General features: G+C 41.8%; 1 protein-coding gene across 1 annotated transcript; it reads left to right on the forward strand.

Moving 5' to 3' along the window:
• Window positions 1-516: 516 nt before the first annotated feature.
• On the forward strand, window positions 517-21,285 carry myh6 (myosin, heavy chain 6, cardiac muscle, alpha). Its single transcript, XM_080453773.1, has 10 exons — window positions 517-562; window positions 5,646-6,126; window positions 7,317-7,411; window positions 8,252-12,665; window positions 13,102-13,206; window positions 13,989-14,180; window positions 15,023-15,158; window positions 15,858-16,105; window positions 20,081-20,288; window positions 21,062-21,285. Exons 2-9 carry the CDS (start codon window positions 5,716-5,718, stop codon window positions 20,267-20,269), a joined length of 5,790 nt encoding a protein of 1,929 aa, XP_080309899.1. The 5' UTR covers window positions 517-562; window positions 5,646-5,715; the 3' UTR covers window positions 20,270-20,288; window positions 21,062-21,285.

The following is a 21,285-nucleotide window of genomic DNA, read 5'->3' on the forward strand; positions in this document are numbered from 1 at the left end:
TATTAATCCCGAAGGAAATGTGTTCTGTTCAACAGCTTCTGTTGCCATTCATTCATACATAGTGCGTGCGTTTCCGTGTGTGTGTGTGTGCGTGCGTGCCTGCGTGCGCAGGCTCGCGTCACACTTGTTATAAATGGCTGATAATTATGCATAACAACTTATAACACTTTATAACTGACTAAGTTAGTAGCTATACTGTAATCTGCTGTTCTACTGAGCTTATAATGCATATTATGACCAACACTTATAATACATTATGAACATTTTTATAAGTCGTCATTCATGATTATAAACATTTATAAGTGTTGTAATGCCTTATAAATGCATTATAATGCATTATAATGCATTATAAATGTGACAACGTGTCGCATCGCGACGCGTTGTGAGCTTGTAGATCCGCTATTTTCAAACATTTTTGTACTTTTACTTTTGGTACTTTAAATACATTTGGATACCAACACTTTTGTACTTTTACTCAAGTAAATTTTGAATTCCGGACTTTTACTTGTAACAGTACTTCTACATTGCAGTATTGATACTTTTACTTAAGTAAAACATTTGAGTACTTTTTCCACCACTGCATGTCATCACAGCTAAGACGGGCACTTCTCCTCAGAGTTAAATCAACACTGAAGGGAGACGCGATGTCTATTGTGATGAGCGTGTAGAACATAACGCTCAGTAGAAGGCTGTCACAGATGATTAGTAGATTCTCCGCTGGCTGACTTTTTATGACTTTATGACTCTCAGCCTATTACGGTTAGCATGTAGCAGACAGTTGAATGCAACGTTGCCTTCAGAGGAAAAGCAACAACAAACGTAGGCTATAATCGCGGATGGGATGCATGCAGCCGTTGTGAGCTTGTAGATTGGCTGTTTTCGCCAGAGCTGACGTGTGTGTGTGTGTGTGTGTGTGTGTGTGTGTGTGTGTGTGTGTGTGTGTGTGTGTGTGAGAGAGAGAGAGTGTGAGAGTGTGAGAGAGGCGCTCTGGCCATGACAGATATCTCCTTGCATTCCCACTCAAAATGCGTATTTTTGCTTTACATCGTTTAAGTATGATTGACATTGCAAGTTGGTATTATTCAGAAGATAAATTATAAATGTATTATTATATTAAATAATTAAATAATAAAATTATTATTTTTTTAAAATCTCCACAATTTAGCAGCTCTGTAGCGGTGTAGCCTGAGGCTAAGATGCAGTAGTGTAAGGAGCGTTGATTGCCTTCGGGAGGGGACGTGCTGCGAGGGGAGGCGGGTGCTGCGAAGGACGGGCCGTCCATTGGCTTAAACTGGGAAGTGTCCCCATTGGCTTAAAGTAGTGAAGGACAGCCAGGACAGCCAATGAGAAATAGGTGTCAGCTTTTCAACTGCTAAAAATGCTCCATCTATGACGAGTATAAATAGAGAACATATATTAATACATAATACTAAACTAATATAAAACAGATTGGAGGCTCATTGAGTGCAAAAAGTCCAACTGTCATTTATAAATAGAAAATAAACAAATTAAAATCTATGCTATGATGGCTAAAACTATGACTAAATATACTGAGGATTTCGTCAACAAATAAAAACTAGACTAAAATGCTAGAAAGGGACTAGTGGAGAAGAGATCCAGTCGAACTAAGACAAGTCATTTTATGCTTGGCTGCAAGTGGGTTTTGTTCATTTTCTTTGCATTGGTTTAATATTTATAAAACCCAGACACATAGGCGTTGACCACTTTCACTTTAACTTTCAACATAGCAACAAAAAAAAACATAGCCAATCTTACAAGTGTTTTTGTGAGCTTCTTTTTTCACATGTTTCACTTAAAACAGGGGTGGGCAGCTTTGATGATGGAGAGGGCCACCATATTTTCACACTCACTCCAGAGGGCCACATTGCATACTGTCGGGCAGACACCTGTTATCTCCGTATTTCTTTGTAAATCAATGCCGTACTTCGCCATTCTATGTCACACAAAAGTAGCAAAAATAGCCGATCTACAAGCTCAAAACCGAATATTTTTTTTGCCATATTTGAATTGGAATCCTGAAAAGTAACAATTTAATTAAATTTCAAATGCATTTAGCTATACTTATGTTTATGAACTTAAATACAAATACATTGGACATAAAAAAGACAATAGAATTGTAATTCTAGTCATTAAGCTGCTAACATAGACTGAAGGAATTAAAGCGGGTCATGTTTGCATGTTTGGAATTGTAACAGCTGAAATCAATAATATATCAGAATATTAACCTTCATTAAGTGAAGGTGGGGGCCGCCAGTTGTCCATGTATGACTTAAAAAGAGGAATGAAATGGCCTTGGTTTCCACCTGCCAGTGCAGTGACAATATGGGATGCAGCAGTCTAAATGCAGAGGTGTTTGGAATGTAATCAAGGAGGGTAAGAGTACTGAGATAAGATAATGTACGCACGCCAGCTGCCCAAAATGGACACCGACAGCCAAAGGTCCTGAATCTGCCCTTTGACGCAATCAGCAGTGTTGGGAAGTAACTTGAGTAAGTACTTGTCTTTTACTCAAGTACCGTAAAGTTAGTAAGCCTTGCCGAGCCATGAGGCCCATTAGGTCAGGAGCCTATCTCCTGTTTCTGTAGCAGTGGTGGAAGAAGTACTCAAAGTATTGGCATCAAAAGTAAAAGTACTAAAATGTTTGAAAATAGCAGATCTACAAGCACACAACGCGTCGCGATGCGACGCATTGTGAGCTTGTACAGTATATCAGCTTGTATATCGGCTTTATCGGATTTTCAAATAGGGCTAATGTGATTAATGTATGTTTTATAATATAATTATTTATATATGCAAAGTAAATAGTAACTAAAGTTTAGCCACTTAACAGCTACTTTATTCTCTGGCTATTCGGAAAGCCTATCTACAAGCTCACTATTTGATCTGCTATAAAAATATATATATATATACGTTTGGTAAGTATATGTTGATCCCAATACTTTAGTACTTTTACTCAAGTAACATTTAGAATACAGGCATTCAATTTGTAACGGTGTGTGTGTGTGTGTGTGTGTGTGTGTGTGTGTGTGTGTGTGTGTGTGTGTGTGTGTGTGTGTGTGTGTGTGTGTGTGTGTATAGGTATTGCTACTTTAACTTAGGGAAAACATCTGAGTATACTTATTCCACGACTGCATATGAGAACACATTTAGTTTCCACTTTCTATCTGCTATCTCTAAAGCTGGTCCTCACAAAGTCTTTATCAGGGGTGGACAAAGTATAAACTTAAGTAAACACTCAACTATTCAAAAGTACAGTTATTTTTTTTGTGTGTGCATTGCTTTGCTGCTGTATATTGAAATGTAAAACATTCCAAAGGAAAAACTAAAAAACTGACATTTTCAAATATAGTGAAAATAGTCGATCTACAACGCGTGGTCAATTCATGATCTATGTTTGCAAGTTTAAGCCCCAATTGTCACTTCCTTTGTAGTGGAGTGAAAAGTACAATATTTCTAATTGAAATGAGTGAAAAAAATAAAAACAAACAAACACTCCAAGAATGTACTTAAGTAACAGTACTCAAGTAAAAGTACAAAAGTGAAAAATACTTAGTCACTGTCCACCACTGGTCTATATAAAGAGCCAGATGCAGGGAGGAGCTGCACTGTCAGCCATCACATTCACAGCCACAGACATCTTCACCAAGGTTATTATTGCTTTGCATGTTTTCATTACTTTTTACGTTGATTTTGACTTCTTGTTTTCGATCTCAGTTTATTTTTAATTCGTTTTTTACTTTCTTTAAAGGCTTATTCTTAATTTTCATTAGTTAGTTTTGGTTAGTTTTTTGTTGTTGTTGTTTTAATGTAGGGTAGTCAGGGGTGAGAAAAATTGCTCCAAAAAATAGTGAAAGTAGCCGATCTACAAGAGTGTTGTGAGCTTGTAGATCTGCTACTTTCACTATTTTTGAAGATCGCTGACCATTTTTGACAACAGCGCTTAAAACATGGCACAGCTAAAAATATTGGGGAAAAAAAGATTTCACATCCACCCAAAATATTTTGTATGAAATATCGACAAAGACAAACATAAGGACAAATTCTCCATATGATTTTATCTCTTTTTATGTAAACATAACTTTGCTCCGATTATGCCATCTGCATGGATTAGGCTATATGTGTATACTGTATAATGTAGATACTGTATCTTACATTTTTTGCTTCTCCTCTGCATGTTAAGTTTTTTCTCCAGTGTCTGATTTATTTCCTTCTTTTTCTCTTTGCTTTCCCGTATTCTCATTCCTCTCCAGCTTATTGCTGTTTTATTTTTGTCATTGTTATTATTATTATTATTATTATTATTATAAGGCTTATTCTTAAAGCTGCACTATGTAACTTTTCTCTTCTACCCTGGATTTGAACCCGGTTTCCTGCGCAAAGCTGAATTTGTTTTACCATTGAGCTAATAGAACCTGCCTGCTTGCTCAGGGGATAAATTGAATCTTTGACACGATCTAAATGTCTCAATAGAAGAGCAGGGAGACAAGAGTATGTTAATACAATATAACTTATACAATCTGTATGGTAGAGTATGTTAATACAATATAACTTATACAATCTGTATGGTAGAGTATGTTAATACAATATAACTTATACAATCTGTATGGTAGAGTATGTTAATACAATATAACTTATACAATCTGTATGGTAGAGTATGTTAATACAATATAACTTATACAATCTGTATGGTAGAGTATGTTAATACAATATAACTTGGGGTGGTTGTATTGTGTCTCCCTGCTCTTCTATTGAGACATTTAGACCGTGCCAAAGGTGCTCTCCTGAGCAAGCAGGCAGGCTCTATTAGCTCAGTGGTAAACATTTCAGCACTTGCGCCGCAGGAAACCGGGTTCAAATCTGGGATAGAAGAGGAAAGTTACATAGTGCGGCTTTAGCTATAATAACACTGACCATCGGATCGTCTAAATTCATGAATTTAACCAGTACCTATATTTAGATTTTCTCTATAAGTGTAGTTATTTTGTCCAATTGTTTGAGCGTTGCATGTTTAATGGATTTTGTGTCGTTCATTTGCTGTTTTTTTTTTACTGGTTGCACTACCTGCACCTTTAAAAAAAATACATCAATACAGTATTCAATCAATCAATTAATCAATCTTTACTCCGACTCCTCTCCAGTGGTGGAAAGTAAGTAGCACATTTACTTAAGTACTGTACTTAGTACAATTTTGAGGTATTTGTACTTTACTTGAGTATTTCCAATTTGAAATACTTTTACTTCTACTCCACTACATCTCGGATCCAAATATTGTACTTTTACTCCACTACATTTATTTGAAAACTGTAGTTACTAGTTACTTGTAGATTTTAATTATTATTACAAAACACACATTACCCACTTCAGCCCTATATACATTTCAGCCATTTGAAAATAGCGGATCTACAAGATCACGTCGCATTTTCAAAAGATTTGTATACATTTGAAAACTTGAAATGGGACATTCTGTCGTAATGAGTACTTTCTACTTTTGGTACTTTAAGTACATTTTGATGCCAATACTTTTGTTCTTTTATTTAAGTAAATTTTTAATTACGGACTTTTACTTGTAACGGAGTACTTCTAAATTGCAGTATTGATACTTTTACTTAAGTAAAACATTTGAGTCCTTTTTTCCACCACTGCTCCTCTCCAGCTGATAGTTCTTGAGTCCGTTGCACCTCCACCTCCAGCACCATGGGTGACATGCTGATGGCCCAGTTCGGGAAGGCGGCTCCCTTCCTGAGGAAGTCGGACAAGGAGCGCCTGGAGGCCCAGACCAGAGCCTTCGACATCAAGGTGGAATGCTTCGTCGTCGACGCCACGGTCGAATACAGGAAGGGGAAGGTCGTGAGCAAAGAGGCGGGGAAGGCGACGGTGGACAAAGACGACGGCACGACGGTGACCGTCAAAGACACCGACGTCCACCCCCAGAACCCGCCCAAGTACGACAAGATCGAGGACATGGCCATGTTCACGTTCCTCCACGAGCCGGCCGTGCTGTTCAACCTCAAAGAGCGCTACGCGGCCTGGATGATCTACACCTACTCGGGTCTGTTCTGCGTGACGGTCAACCCCTACAAGTGGCTGCCCGTCTACGATGCTGAGGTATTGTATTTGTATTGTATTCTATGTATTATGTCGGGCAGAAGCCTCTATAGTGTTTTTTTCCCCGTAAATTAACCCATTAAGACCGGACATAGGGAAAGCATCTGTGTGTAATTTTTTGATTTCTTTGGCTATTCAAAAATAGCAGATCTACAAGCTCATGTGTGAGCTTGTAGATCTGCTATTTTTTTTTAAATCATGAAAATGTGTGCAAATCTTTGAATATATATATATATATTTTTTTTAAAGCGAACATTAACTCAAATCTTTGCTTCTGGGGATTCTACAAGTCTTCTAAATTCAGTTTTTTTTTTAAACGTATGTTGCTATAATATCAGTGGTTCTCAAACGTTTTCATGTCAAGGACCCACATTAGACATGTACATGTACATGTCTAATCGTATTGAATCCTAAATGTATCTTCATGATATGAAGATACCGTAGATTTTTGCCTATCCCTGACATGTTTGTCTTTCAAGGTCAAGTTTACTTTGTCCCAAACTGGGCAATTTGTGCAACAGCAGATTAAGAAAAAAGAAAAAAAGACGCATTAAACATAGTACATCAAACCAAAACATAGACATAGATCCAGATCACAAGTGTCCACGGCAGCAAGGCAACAACCTTCTCTTTACCGTTTGGTCTCCCTGCCCCCACCACCCCCCCCCCCCCCCCAGTGCTGTAAAGTAACAAAGTACATTTACTCAAGTACTGTACTTAAGTACAATTCTGAGGTATTTTTTACTTTACTGGAGTATTACCAATTTCCAGTACTTTTACTTCTACTCCACTACATCTCAGAGGCAAATATTGTACTTTTTACTCCACTACAATTATTTGAAAACCTTAGTTACTAGTTACTTTGTAGATTTAGATTATTATTACAAAACACACATTAACCACTTCAGCCCTATACATTTCGGCCATTTGAAAATAGCCGATCTACAAGCTCACAATGCGTCGCGATGCGACGCATTGTGAGCTTGTAGATCTGCTATTTTCAAAATATTTGTATACATTTGAAAACTTGTGAAACGTTCTGACTTTTACTTGTAACAGAGTATTTTTACATTGCAGCGTTGATACTTTTACTTAAGTAAAATATGTGTGTAGGCTACCTTTTCCACCCACTGTGTTACACCTGTAAACCTGTGATGTGACCATACCGTACATTTCATTCTGATTCTGAGGTGGTGAATGCGTACCGGGGGAAGAAGAGGACCGAGGCTCCCCCTCATATCTTCTCCATCTCCGATAACGCCTACCAGTACATGCTGACCGACAGGTGGGCCTGTCACAATTATTGCTTTAATCGCCTAAGTATTTGAGATAATCGCAATTATTTGAGATAGTCATCAGAATTGTATCTGCGTTTATTTATTTTTTAATCGTTTCAAACAATAGCTTGTAGAGCTGCTATGATCACTATTTTTAAACACATTTTGAGTATAACATCATTAATATGGTCTATTTTGGTCATAGTACTTTATTTATATTTATTTGGACTATTGGTACCAGTCATTGTCGGACATTTTCATCTTTGCATGTTTAAGTTATTTGCCATACCTGCCCTGTGCAATTTTTGTTTACAAAGCCTAAAACCCAAAAAGAAATGTCATTATTTTTTCCAATGTTCAATGGAAAAACACAGTTAAATTGTTAATCGCAATTATTTGTATGACGAATAATCGTCAAGTAAAATGTAATTACCAGTGGATGTAATTACCAGTGGTATAAAGTAACTAACTAAGTACATTTACTCAAGTATTGTACTTGAGTACAATTTTCAGATATTTCCACTTACTGGAGTATTTCAAATTTTCAATACTTTAACTTTTACTCTACTACATCTCAGGGGCAAATATTGTACTTTTTACTCCACTACAATAATTTGACAGCTTCAGTTAATTTGCGGATTTAGAAAACATAAAAGTATGTCCTATTTTATACGAAAATATTTACGTAAAAGTACCCACATTTTGAAACATTTGGGTACTTTTACGTTTGTACTTAAAGTATGTACTTTTAGTCAAGTAACATTTTTAATACAGGCCTTTTTGTGGTATTGCTACTTTTACTTAAGTAAAACAAAGAATCTGATTCATTCTTCCACCACTGCCGACAGGGAGTGCCAGTCTGTTCTCATCACCGGAGAATCCGGCGCTGGGAAGACAGTCAACACCAAGCGAGTCATCCAGTATTTGGCCTCCATCGCCCAAGGAGGACCCAAGAAAGACACCAGTAAGGGAACCCTGGAGGATCAAATCATCCAGGCCAACCCCGCGCTGGAGGCTTTCGGGAACGCCAAGACCATCAGGAACGACAACTCGTCCCGCTTCGGAAAGTTCATCCGGATCCACTTCGGGATGAGCGGCAAGCTGGCATCCGCCGACGTCGAGACCTACCTGCTGGAGAAGTCGCGCATCACCTTCCAGCTCAAGGCCGAGAGGAACTACCACATCTTCTTCCAGATCTTGTCCAATCAGAAGCCGGAGCTGCTGGACCAGCTACTGATCACCAACAACCCGTACGACTACAGCTACATCTCCCAGGGAGAGGTGACGGTGGCGTCCATCAACGACTCCGAGGAGCTGATGGCCACAGACAGCGCCTTCGACGTGCTCGGCTTCACTCCGGAGGAGAAGATGTCCATTTATAAGCTGACCGGCGCCATCATGCACTACGGCAACATGAAGTTTAAGCAGAAGCAACGCGAGGAGCAGGCCGAGCCTGATGGCACCGAGGCCGCCGATAAGTCAGCTTACCTAATGGGGCTGAACTCTGCTGACCTCATCAAAGGACTCTGCCATCCCCGGGTCAAGGTAGGAAATGAGTATGTCACCAAAGGCCAGGGTGTAGATCAAGTCTACTACTCCCTTGGAGCTCTGGCTAAGTCCGTATACGAGAAGATGTTCAACTGGATGGTGGTTAGAATCAACCAGTCCCTGGACACCAAACAGCACCGTCAGTACTTCATAGGAGTGCTGGACATCGCCGGTTTTGAGATCTTCGACTACAATACCTTTGAGCAGCTCTGCATCAACTTCACCAACGAGAAACTGCAACAGTTCTTCAACCACCACATGTTTGTCCTCGAGCAGGAGGAGTACAAGAAAGAAGGAATTGACTGGGAGTTCATCGACTTCGGCATGGACCTGCAGGCTTGCATCGAACTCATAGAGAAGCCGATGGGGATCATGTCTATCCTGGAGGAGGAGTGCATGTTCCCCAAAGCCAGCGACCAGACCTTCAAAGCCAAGCTGTACGATAATCATTTGGGCAAGAATAAAATGTTTCAGAAGCCTCCGCCAAAATCGGAGGGTCATTTTGCCCTGGTCCACTATGCTGGCACGGTTGACTACAACATCACTAACTGGCTAGTGAAAAACAAAGACCCACTGAACGAAACGGTCCTCGGCCTTTATCAGAAATCCTCCATGAAGATGCTCAGCATTCTCTTCTCATCCTTCGCGGGGAGCGAGGGCTCCGAGAAAGGCGGAAAAGCAGCCAAGAAGAAAGGATCCTCCTTCCAGACGGTGTCCGCTCTTCACAGGGAGAACCTGAACAAGCTGATGACCAACCTGAAGACCACGCACCCCCACTTTGTCCGCTGTCTCATCCCGAACGAGACCAAGACTCCGGGGATTATGGACAACTGTCTGGTCATGCACCAGCTGCGCTGCAACGGCGTGCTGGAGGGCATTAGAATCTGCAGGAAGGGATTCCCCAACAGGGTCATCTATGGCGACTTCAAACAGAGATACAGGATCCTTAATGCCTCTGCAGTTCCCGAGGGTCAGTTCATGGACTGCAAGAAGGCTTCTGAGAAGCTGCTCGGGTCCCTGGACATTGATCACACACAGTACAGGTTTGGCAACACCAAGGTCTTCTTCAAAGCAGGCCTGCTGGGTACGCTGGAGGAGATGCGAGATGAGCAACTCTCTCGCATAATCACCAGGATTCAAGCCAATGCCAGGGCTATCCTAATGAGGGCAGTGTTTATAAAGATGGCGGAGCGCAGAGATGCCCTAATGGTTATCCAGTGGAACCTTCGCTCCTTCCTGGGTGTGAAGAACTGGCCCTGGATGATGTTGTTCTTCAAGATCAAACCCCTGTTGAAGAGCGCAGAGTCAGAGAAAGAAATGGCTAACATGAAGGATGAGTACGTCAAGCTGAAAGAAGCCCTGGAGAAATCAGAAGCCAGACGGAAGGAGCTTGAAGAGAAAATGGTGACCATTCTCCAAGAGAAGAACGACCTGGCTCTCCAAATTCAGTCTGAGCAGGACACGCTTACAGATGCAGAGGAGCGCTGCGAGCATCTCATAAAGAGTAAGATACAACAGGAAGCCAAGTTGAAGGAGTTGACAGAAAGAGTGGAGGATGAGGAGGAGATGACTGCAGACCTCACAGCAAAGAAACGAAAGCTGGAAGACGAGTGCTCAGAGCTGAAGAAAGACATAGATGACCTTGAGTTGACACTGGCCAAGGTCGAAAAAGAGAAACACGCCACAGAGAACAAGGTGAAGAATCTGACGGAGGAGATGGCCTCGCAGGATGAGAACATAATGAAGCTCACCAAGGAGAAGAAAGCTCTGCAGGAGGCTCATCAGCAGACACTTGATGACCTTCAGAGCGAGGAAGACAAAGCCAACACATTGACCAAAGCTAAAGCCAAGCTGGAGCAACAGGTGGATGATCTGGAAGGTTCTCTGGAACAGGAGAAGAAAGTCAGGATGGAGCTGGAGCGCTCAAAGCGCAAGCTTGAGGGAGACCTGAAACTCAACCAGGAGAGTCTAGTGGATCTGGAGAACGACAAACAGCAACTGGAGGAAAAGCTTAAGAAGAAAGAATTTGAGGGCTCCCAGATGAACGGAAGGCTCGAAGATGAGCAGCTGGTTGGAGTTCAGCTTCAGAAGAAACTGAAAGAAAACCAGGCAAGAATAGAGGAACTGGAAGAGGAGTTGGAAGCCGAGAGGGCCGCCCGGGCAAAAGTGGAGAAGCAGCGATCTGACATCTCCCGAGAGTTGGAGGACATTAGCGAGCGTCTGGAGGAGGCGGGTGGAGCCACGTCAACCCAGGTGGAGCTCAACAAGAAGAGAGACTCCGATTTCCAGAAGCTGCGCAGGGAACTGGAAGAATCCACGCTGCAGCACGAATCCATCACTGCCTCGCTGAGGAAGAAACACGCAGACAGTGTGGCCGAGCTGGGAGAGCAGATCGACAACCTCCAGCGCGTCAAGCAAAAACTGGAGAAAGAGAAGAGCGAACTGAAGCTGGAGTTGGATGACCTGTGTTCAAACATGGAAAGCGTGGTGAAGGCCAAGTCCAACCTGGAGAAGATATGTCGTACAATGGAGGACAACATGAACGAGTACAAGACCAAATACGAGGAAGCACAGCGGAGCATCCATGACTTCACCACCCAGAGGGCCAAGCTCCTCACTGAGAACGGGGAGCTAGGGCGCCAGCTGGAGGAGAAGGAGTGCCTGGTGTCACAGCTCACTAGGGGGAAGATGTCCTACACTCAACAGCTGGAGGATCTACGCAGGCAGCTGGAGGAAGAGGTGAAGGCCAAGAATGCACTGGCTCATGCTGTGCAGTCTGCCCGCCATGACTGTGATCTCCTCAGAGAGCAGTTTGAAGAGGAGCAAGAAGCCAAAGCTGAGCTCCAGAGGGCGCTGTCCAAGGCTAACACTGACGTGTCAACATGGAGGACCAAATATGAAACCGATGGAATCCAGAGGAATGAGGAGCTTGAAGAGGCAAAGAAGAAGCTGGTGCAGAGGCTGCAGGAGGCCGAGGAGGCTGTTGAGGCCGTGAACGCAAAGTGTTCATCCATGGAGAAGACCAAACATCGCCTCCAGAGCGAGATCGAGGACCTGATGCTGGACCTGGAAAGATCTAATGCGGCATCAGCGGCGCTGGACAAGAAGCAGCGAGCGTTTGACAAGGTCATGGCGGAGTGGAAACAGAAGTTCGAAGAGTCCCAGTGTGAACTGGAAGCCTCACAGAAAGAGGCGCGCTCTCTGAGCACTGAGCTCTTCAAACTGAAGAACGCCTACGAGGAGTCCCTCGACCAACTGGAGACCATCAAGAGGGAGAACAAGAACCTCCAAGAGGAGATCTCTGACCTCACAGACCAACTGGGGGTGGGCGGAAAGAGCACTCACGAACTGGAAAAGCTCCGGAAACAGCTGGAGCAAGAGAAAGCCGAACTCCAGTCAGCCCTGGAGGAGGCAGAGGGCTCCCTGGAGCACGAGGAGAGCAAGATCCTTCGAGCCCAGCTGGAGTTCAACCAGGTGAAAGCCGACATGGAGAGAAAGCTGTCCGAGAGAGACGAGGAGATGGATCAGGCCAAGAGGAACTACCAGAGGATGGTGGATTCCCTGCAGTCCTCTCTGGAGGCGGAGACCAGGAGCCGCAACGAGGCCCTGAGGGTTAAGAAGAAGATGGAGGGCGACCTCAACGAGATGGAGATCCAGCTGAGCCAAGCCAACCGCCAGGCAGCCGACGCCCAGAAGCAGCTGAAGAGCCTCCAGGTAGGGATGCATGATATCGAAATTTTAGCCAATATCTGATTACTGATTCAATGCATGGTCAAATCCATGGATACCAGTATTGCAATACAAGTCTCCAGTAGGGTTTACCTTACACCTGTTATACAGTAACTGCGATTCTAGGTGCAGATGCAGACTTTAGAAAAAAACTATCTTAAATGTAGTATTTTTACTTCACATTTTTCCAACTTGTTGACCCCTTTGAAAGCTTTCCCAGAGAACATTGATTATATCTGCTGCCTTCATAATCACAAAACGTTTTTTTTTTTGCTTCACATAGCTAAAACATATATTATTTTGATTTCGATGTGATATCTATATTGCATTTTTGAGGCAGATATTGCAGATATCTGCCAAATAAACTCAATAAACTCAATACCGATACGGTGGCCGATGAATTGTGCATCTCTGCCTCAAGGCCTTCCTGAAAGACACCCAGCTACAGTTGGACGACACCTCGCACGGCAATGAGGACCTGAGGGAGAACATCGGTCTGCTGGAACGCCGCAACAACTTGATTCAGGTAAGGGTTATCTTTAACTAAAACTAACAAAATAACCAAAACCAGAATAATAAAAAAAAATAAAAAAAGGTAAAATGAAAATGATAACTAACTGAAACTGTATTGTGTGTTTACAAAACCAATTAAAACAAACTAAAATCAAATTAAGAAAACGTCCTTAGTTTTAGTCTTTGTCAGTATTCAATCTCTTTTCGTAGAAAATAGCTTAAAATACCCAACATTACAATATAAAAACAAAAACTAACACTAAAACTAATCAAAAATAAACTAAAACTAGCCTAGACCTTTTCCACAAAATAATAACCGAACTGAATTTTGTTCCTTCTACTCCACTACATCTCGGATCCAAATATTGTACTTTTACTCCACTACATTTATTTGAAAACTTCAGTGACTACTTACTTTTTTATCATCAAAAAACATATATAATATCCACTTCAGCCCTACAGGTATACATTTCGACCATTTGAAAATAGCAGATCTACAAGCTCACAAGCTTGTAGATCTGCTATTTTCAAAAGATTACATTTGAAAACTTGAAATGGGATATTCTGCCTAATGAGTACTTTTACTTTTGGTGCTTTAAGTACATTTCGATGCCAATACTTTTTTACTTTTACTCAAGCACATTTTGAATTCCGGACTTTAACTTGTAACAGAGTATTTTCTATATTGCAGTATATCATATACTTTTACTTAAGTACAACATTTGAGTACTTTTTCCACCACTGAATGAAAGCGAATGGAAAACTCCTAGCTGTAATAACCTTGGCTCGATCCAGGCGGAGCTGGAGGAGCTGAGGGCGATCCTGGAGCAGACGGAGCGCGGCAGGAAGCTGGCGGAGCAGGAGCTGACCGACGCCACCGAGCGCATGCAGCTGCTGCACTCCCAGAACACCAGCCTCATCAACCAGAAGAAGAAGCACGAGGCTGACCTCATGCACCTGCAGGCCGAGGTGGAGGAGTCCATACAGGTATTAGTACTGGAAATGTCCATTATTTTCTACCCGTGATTATTCTATTGATCTTTTTTTTCTCCAATTAAGTGTTTCATTAACCCATTAAAGGTTCTATGACATTCATTTTCACTTTTTTTTTAAATGTTTTTTTTGGGGTTTTATGACCTCAATTACACCCAAACAATCTGAACTTTGAACATTCAGTGGATTTTCTGTGGTCTGGGGTTTTCTGAATAATTAGGCTGAAAAGTAATCTGAGCTTGGCCCTTCGGCAGTGAGGTCACAGCCGATTAATCCCGCCCACTCTCCTCCTCGCCCCTCCCCTATCCTTTCCTTTGGGGGGGCGGAGCAGAGGCGATGATTGACAGGAAAAATCCCTCACCAGCGACACCCGCAGGCAAAGATTTCTTTTTTCATTGCAGTTGAAAAGGCTTTAGAAATGTGAGAGAAAAACACCTGCCATGGATCAATGGAGTGGAATTTTTTGTTAAAACTTTCTATACACGTTTGAAGGACCACGACAAAGACTTTTAATGTGTGGTAAAACTGAACGTCATGAAACCTTTAAGACCGGGAACGCATAATGCTGAGTCATTTTAGATTTTTAGCTGTAACCATAAAGAAAATATCCATGAATTCAAGTCTCCATGGGGTGACTGATCGATAGAATCACAATAAGTCTAGCCACTTGAACCATATTTTATACTTTATCGATTTTTTAAAACAAATCTTCTCTTCTGGGGGTCCCGGGCACAAAACATTTTCAGATGGGGGGGTCGGCGGCGAAATACATTTTACAATTTGGGGGTGACCGTGACCTTTTGAGTTGAGAACCACTGGCCTACTGTACATTACAGGAAAACCGCAATGCAGAGGAGAAGGCCAAGAAGGCCATCACGGACGCCGCCATGATGGCGGAGGAGCTGAAGAAAGAGCAGGACACCAGCGCTCACCTGGAGCGCATGAAGAAGAACATGGAGCAGACCATCAAAGGTACGTTTGGCCTAATTTAAAGAAATACTGTGTAACCTTTGCCTGTGTTTACATGACGCAACAATATATCATTCTAGTCTCCGCCAGACCGAAAGGCATGGCCGGGACTATGTTTTGCACCCTGTCCGTCCATCCGTGTGTTCGTCTGTCTGCGAGCAGCTAATCTCCGGCACTGTTGGCCCGGTCACTGCGAAACTGTGCACACACACTCCCTGGATGCCAAAGCTAAACCTCTGCCTGCAACTTTTCAGATTGGCCTGTTATAGCGCCACCAGGAGGCCGATTTTTGCAACAAAAAAAAAATTATATTACTCCTACAGATTTTGTCCAAACATCATGCAAATCGGTACACTGTACCTCTATAGTCATGTGATCAAGACAAAAAAAATCTCCATGAATACAAGGCTTTATGGGGTGTGTAATTGATAGAAAAAGAAACAAAAAACAAGGTCTGAGGAAGAGCTTCACGGTTCGAGACGTTACCAATAAAAATACCCACGAGGGGAGCAGCATTCTGGTGTGTGGATTTTATTGTTTCATGTAAAACAAAAAAATCCAGCACCCAGCCTAGCAGGACAGGATGTGCGTGCCTCTTTTTCACTTTTTCATTGATAAAAAATAAGTAATTATTTGGTTAACTATACTCCTTTAACACGCATTTTAACAAAACGCATACCTCACTCCCACCGCCCTTCTCAGACCTGCAGCACCGGCTGGACGAGGCGGAGCAGATCGCCATGAAGGGCGGCAAGAAGCAGCTGCAGAAGCTGGAGGGACGCATCAAGGAGCTGGAGGGCGAGATGGAGGCGGAGCAGCGCCGCGGCGGCGAGTCGGTCAAGGGCGTCCGCAAGTACGAGCGCCGCATCAAGGAGCTCACCTTCCAGACGGAGGAGGACCGCAAGAACATGTCCCGTCTGCAGGACCTGGTGGACAAGCTGCAACTCAAGGTCCGTATATAGAGCAAGGGGTTCCCAAACTTTTCAGTGAGAAAGTAATAATAATCTCCTCCGTGTCATCAGTGCCCATATGGGTGGGGTTGGCGAAAGGGCCTTTCTGTGTGGAGTTTGCATGTTCTCCCCGTGTCCCCTAGGGTAGGTACCCTCACAAAAAAAACATGCAGTAATCCTGGTCTCTATACTGCCTCCCCCTGGTCAGCCAGGGTGCCTGATGGAGGGGAAAGTAATAGTCCGGAGGATTGAGACGAAAATCGTTCACTTTTTCATAAAAGCATGTAACTTGGTACACTTGTACAGTTTGGGCCCCTGAATATTTTCAGATATGGAGCCATCTCAAAACGCCCCCTGGTGGCCATGGAGGCCATTTAACTTTCCGCCATAACCAAATAATGTATTTTGCATCATAACTCTTGAACCAAACATGATAATACAGAATAGCTGATGTCCATACTTATGTTTTGATGGTCAATGATTACAATGACATCATGTACAACATCATAAACTGTTCAGGTGAATAGGTAATGGTCAATTCAATCACGTTGTTTGTGTCCAGGTAGCTCAGTTATAGAGCGCTCGCCTTTGGATCACAAGGTTCTGGGTTCGATCCCAAAGAACCTCGGTGTATGAGTAGCATGGCTTGGGTAACTAAGATGTGCATTAAGTACTGAGAGATGATGGTAGGTGTTGCAGGGGTCTTGTCACTAGACCCCTGGACTAGACTCTAGTGCATTGAATTGGGAATAGACACCCTCATTCTCAGCCAATACCGATGATAAGCCACTCTTACTTAGTCAGTGACGTTGAAAAAAGGAAATCACAATATCTGAGAAGGGTCAATCCTATGTTCCCAGAGTCCTGCTGTATGTTCCATGGCTTTCTATTCTGTTAACACACATAGAGTCAACTTTTTAAAAGGTTGTTGGGTACTCTTGTTACTCTTGTTGGGTACTCCCTGTGTTCAACTGCGTGCTATGTTCCTGGAACATTCAAACATCCTTTCTTATTTTCTAATATTAAAGTTAATATTGTGTACAATTATGTTTGGACAGAATTTATTTAGTCCAAACATAATAGTTAGTAAGGTACAGTAGATAAGTCCTGAGGTTCCCCCTTTTTTTTTACAATTTTGAAAAACATTTTTAAACACCGGCAGCTCAAATAGCCAATCTACAAGCTCACAACGATGTAGATCGGCTAGTTGAACTTTTTTTTTTCCAAAATGGTAAAATATGGCTAATACGTTTAGGCATAAGGGGTAAGGAAAGATAGGCATGCATGTCACAACTGTTCCCTTATGTTTCAAGGCAGCCATCATTGTCATCACCAATTTGCTTATTGGCCCCAGGTTTTAGCTGGGTGTCCCAAGTCCATGACAAATATCTCTAAAACACTAAAATGTCCCGGTTTTCAACACATCACTATCAAATTGTCCCGTTAAAATAATACTTGTTTTGTGTGCTTACATAGATGTTTATCCTGTTCTAATCTATTCAGTTGAAAGGTGCAGTCACTAAGTGCTAAAATAATTGTTCCCCATCCTGATGAAACACAAGGTATAAAAAGATTCAATGAAATTTTCATTGAAGTGAAAACAGCCGATCTGCAAGCTCACAGGTCACATCAAGATGCATTGTGAATTTATAGATCACAATTGATTAAATTCTGTGTTATTCCAATATAATTTCAGCGTTTATAAATTATTGTATGTCTTATAAAATTGTTTTATCTCATATGATTATCATGCTGATTTTTTATTATCTTACTCTTTAAAGCACTTTGTAACCTGATTTGGAAAAGCGCTATACAAATAAATTCATTATCATTACATCGACAGCATTGCGGTGATAATGATACAAATATACAAATATTTAAATATTTGTAAATGGAAGCATACAGTATAGTATATAGCCTACATCTGTTGCCAGAACCATTATAATAATTTTCTGCTGTTCAAAAACAAAACAAAAACAGACTTAATTGGAAGGATTCACATTAAAAAAAAATTCAGTTAACCATCAAAACATGGGTGTATACATCACCTATTCTGTTTTATCATGTTTGGGTTAGAAGATATGATGCAAAACACATAATTTGGTTATGGCGGAAAGTAAAATGGCTGCCATGGTCACTAGGGAGTGTTTTTTGCGATGGCTCCATATCTGAAATTGTTCAGGGCCCCAAACTGTACAAGCGTACCAAGTTTCATACTTTTATGAAAAAGTGAAAGATGTTCTGACAAAACCACCGGACTACCTCACAACATAACTGAATTGATTAACTATTCACCTGAACAGTTTATGATATTGTACATGATATTATTGTAATCAGTTACCATAGAGTAGAGGAGTAGACATCACCTATAGTCTATTAATATGTTTGGTTCAGGAGTTATGATGCAAAATACATTATTTGGTAATGGTGGAAAGTAAAATGGCCACCATGGCCACCAGGGGGCGTTTTCGCGATGGCTCCATATCTGAAAATGTTCAGGGCCCCAAACTGTAGAAGTGTACCAAGTTTCATGCTTTTATGAAAAAGTGAACGATTCACCTAAAATATCGCCTCAATCCTCCGGACTATAACTGGTTGGAATAACGTGTTCTTCCACGCGCTACGCCCCCCCCCCCCCTGTCAGATGATAAGAAGCTGCTTGCTAGCTCCTCATGCATTGAATGGCATGAGCTCAGTTCTGGGCTCTCCCCAGGCTGGCGGAAGTAGAGTAGCGCCCATGATTACATTGGCAATTGGCACTGGGTGACAAAAATGGGTTACAAAGTCGTGGGATGAAAATTTTGGGAAAAAACGTAATAAAAAAGAAGTGATAGCCAGCACTCCAAAGTCCTTCTGGTGCTTTTAGTTCATGTGCGCACAAACAGTCTCACAGTGCACACAGTCGCGTTTCGGCGGCAAGCCTTCCTCAGCGTGTTTGGCAATGTAAACATTTGGGACAATTATATAGGGGGGACCTGGGTGCGCCAAAGAAATCGGTCTGTCTGAAAATGGCCTCATCAAAAATACCTACACAACACGTATGTCCCCAACTCCCCATATCCCTTTCGGATAGAGGAGTACAGTTTTCAAATAATTGTAGGGGAGTAAAAAGAAAAAACTAAAAGAACAATATCTGATATGTAGTTGATTAGAAGTATACATAAAGTATAGAATATTTACATATTCAAGTAACGTCAAATTGCCCCAACATCTTAACCACTTGAACCCCATATGGTTGAGCGGAGATCCTCCGCTCAACCATATGGGGTTCTAGTAGGCTTTAGCCTACTAGTGTCTTTTCAGTTTTCTGTTATTGTGGGGAAAGCTTTCGCTGGAAATAGCCGATCGAAAAGCTCACAACGCGTTGCGCTGTCGTGCTCCTTGTCCATCGGACCGGGAACGCATCTGTGTAACAACTTTAACTGTTATATTATACTTTGGCTATTCAAAAATTACAGATCTACAAGCTCATAGCGTGGCACTGAGTGCCGAGCTATATGTGTGCAAATCTTTGAATATATATATATTTTTTAAGAGATTTTTTCTTACTCAAAAGTGCTTCTGGGGGGTCCCCTGGAACAACATTTTGAGATGGGGGTCTGCGGCATATACATGTAATTTTGGGGGCCAATTGAGAACCACTGATTATAGCAACATAAGAGGGATTTAGAAGACCATTTGTAGAATCCCCAGAAGCAAAGATTTGAATTACAAATGTTCGCTTTAAAATATATATATATTCAAACATTTTCAAGATTTTCAAGATTTTTCAATAATAGCAGATCTACAAGCTCATAGCGCGGCACTCGGTGCCGCGCTATGAGCTTGTATATCCGCTATTTTTGAATAGCCAAAGTATAAGATGATGGTTAAAGTGGTTAAATGAACAGACGCTTTCCCGCTCTTAACGGGTTGAGCACAGCACAGTACTTTGAGTGAATGTACTTAAGTTACTTTTCCTCCACCGCCCTGCAGGTCAAGTCATACAAGCGTGCGGCAGAAGAGGCGGAGGAGGCGGCCAACACCAACATGGCCAAGTTCCGCAAGCTGCAGCACGAGTTTGAGGAGGCCGAGGAGCGAGCCGACATCGCCGAGTCCCAGGTCAACAAGCTCCGAGCCAAGACCCGAGACGGAGTTCCCACCAAGAAGGGACTGGATGAGTGAGGACCGGGCCGACTCACATGTGAGTTCACTAAACCTTTACATTACATGCCATTCATTTTGTATTAGCCCTTTAAGACCGGGAACAGGTCTGTGTCATTTTAGATCTATTTGGCTATTAAACAATTGCAGATATACAAACTTTATGAGCTCGTAGATCTGCTATTTTTGAAAAATAATGAAACTTTGTGCAAATCTTTGAATATATAAATATATGTTTTAAAGCGAACATTTTTAACTCTGATCTGTGCATCTGGGGGGTCCCTGGAACAACATATTTCGAGATGGGGGTCCGCGGCCAAATACATATCATTTTGGGGGTCCTTGACATGGAAAAGTTGGTGCACCACTGCCATAGCAACATACGTTTTCTTTTTAAACTGTTAAAATTTAGGAGACATTTGTAGAATATATATATTCAAAGATTTGCAAAATTTTTCAAAAATAGCAGATCTACAAGCTCATAGTGCGGCACTTGGTGCCGCACTATGAGCTTGTATATCTGCTATTTTTGAATAGCCAAATAAATCTAAAGTGACACAGATGTGCTCCCGTACTGAGTGGGTTAAAGCACAATGACATTTTGGTAGAGGTTTGGGTTGTGTAGTTACCCACAATATGCAATTTAGGCATTTAGCAGACGCTCTCATCCAGTGCGACTTACAGTAAGCAGGGTAAACACATATATCAAATGCAGAGAGACAGTGTAGTGCCTCAGGAAACTAGGATCCCAGGTATAAGTGAAAATTGCCAATCTATCATACAAATACATATTTTTTAAACATTCCTTTCCAGGTCCCCCATGTGGTCTGGGGGTTGGGGACCACCGTCTGAAGATGCTCCGTCAGCCAGATGTGAATGGAAGATCATTGGTCCCCAAATAAATAAATAAAACCCATATTGAAATAAATGAATAAATAACACAATGGAACAGTTAAATAGAATTATTTACTTTTAGACAATGTAATTTCCCCTATCTACATATTTCAACTTTTTATGTTTTTTTCTTTCTTATTAAT

This window comes from Gymnoscopelus braueri (assembly GCF_963280865.1).
Source record: "Gymnoscopelus braueri genome assembly, chromosome: 16".
Lineage (NCBI taxonomy): Eukaryota > Metazoa > Chordata > Actinopteri > Myctophiformes > Myctophidae > Gymnoscopelus > Gymnoscopelus braueri.

Excerpts from the sequence above, each read along its gene's own strand:
- myh6 (XM_080453773.1), top strand. The coding sequence starts at position 5,716 with ATGGGTGACATGCTGATGGCCCAGTTCGGGAAGGCGGCTCCCTTCCTG. Across the intron at positions 7,412-8,251 it reads CAGTACATGCTGACCGACAG|GGAGTGCCAGTCTGTTCTCA; the intron begins GTGGGCCTGTCA and ends CACTGCCGACAG. Across the intron at positions 14,181-15,022 it reads AGGTGGAGGAGTCCATACAG|GAAAACCGCAATGCAGAGGA; the intron begins GTATTAGTACTG and ends TGTACATTACAG.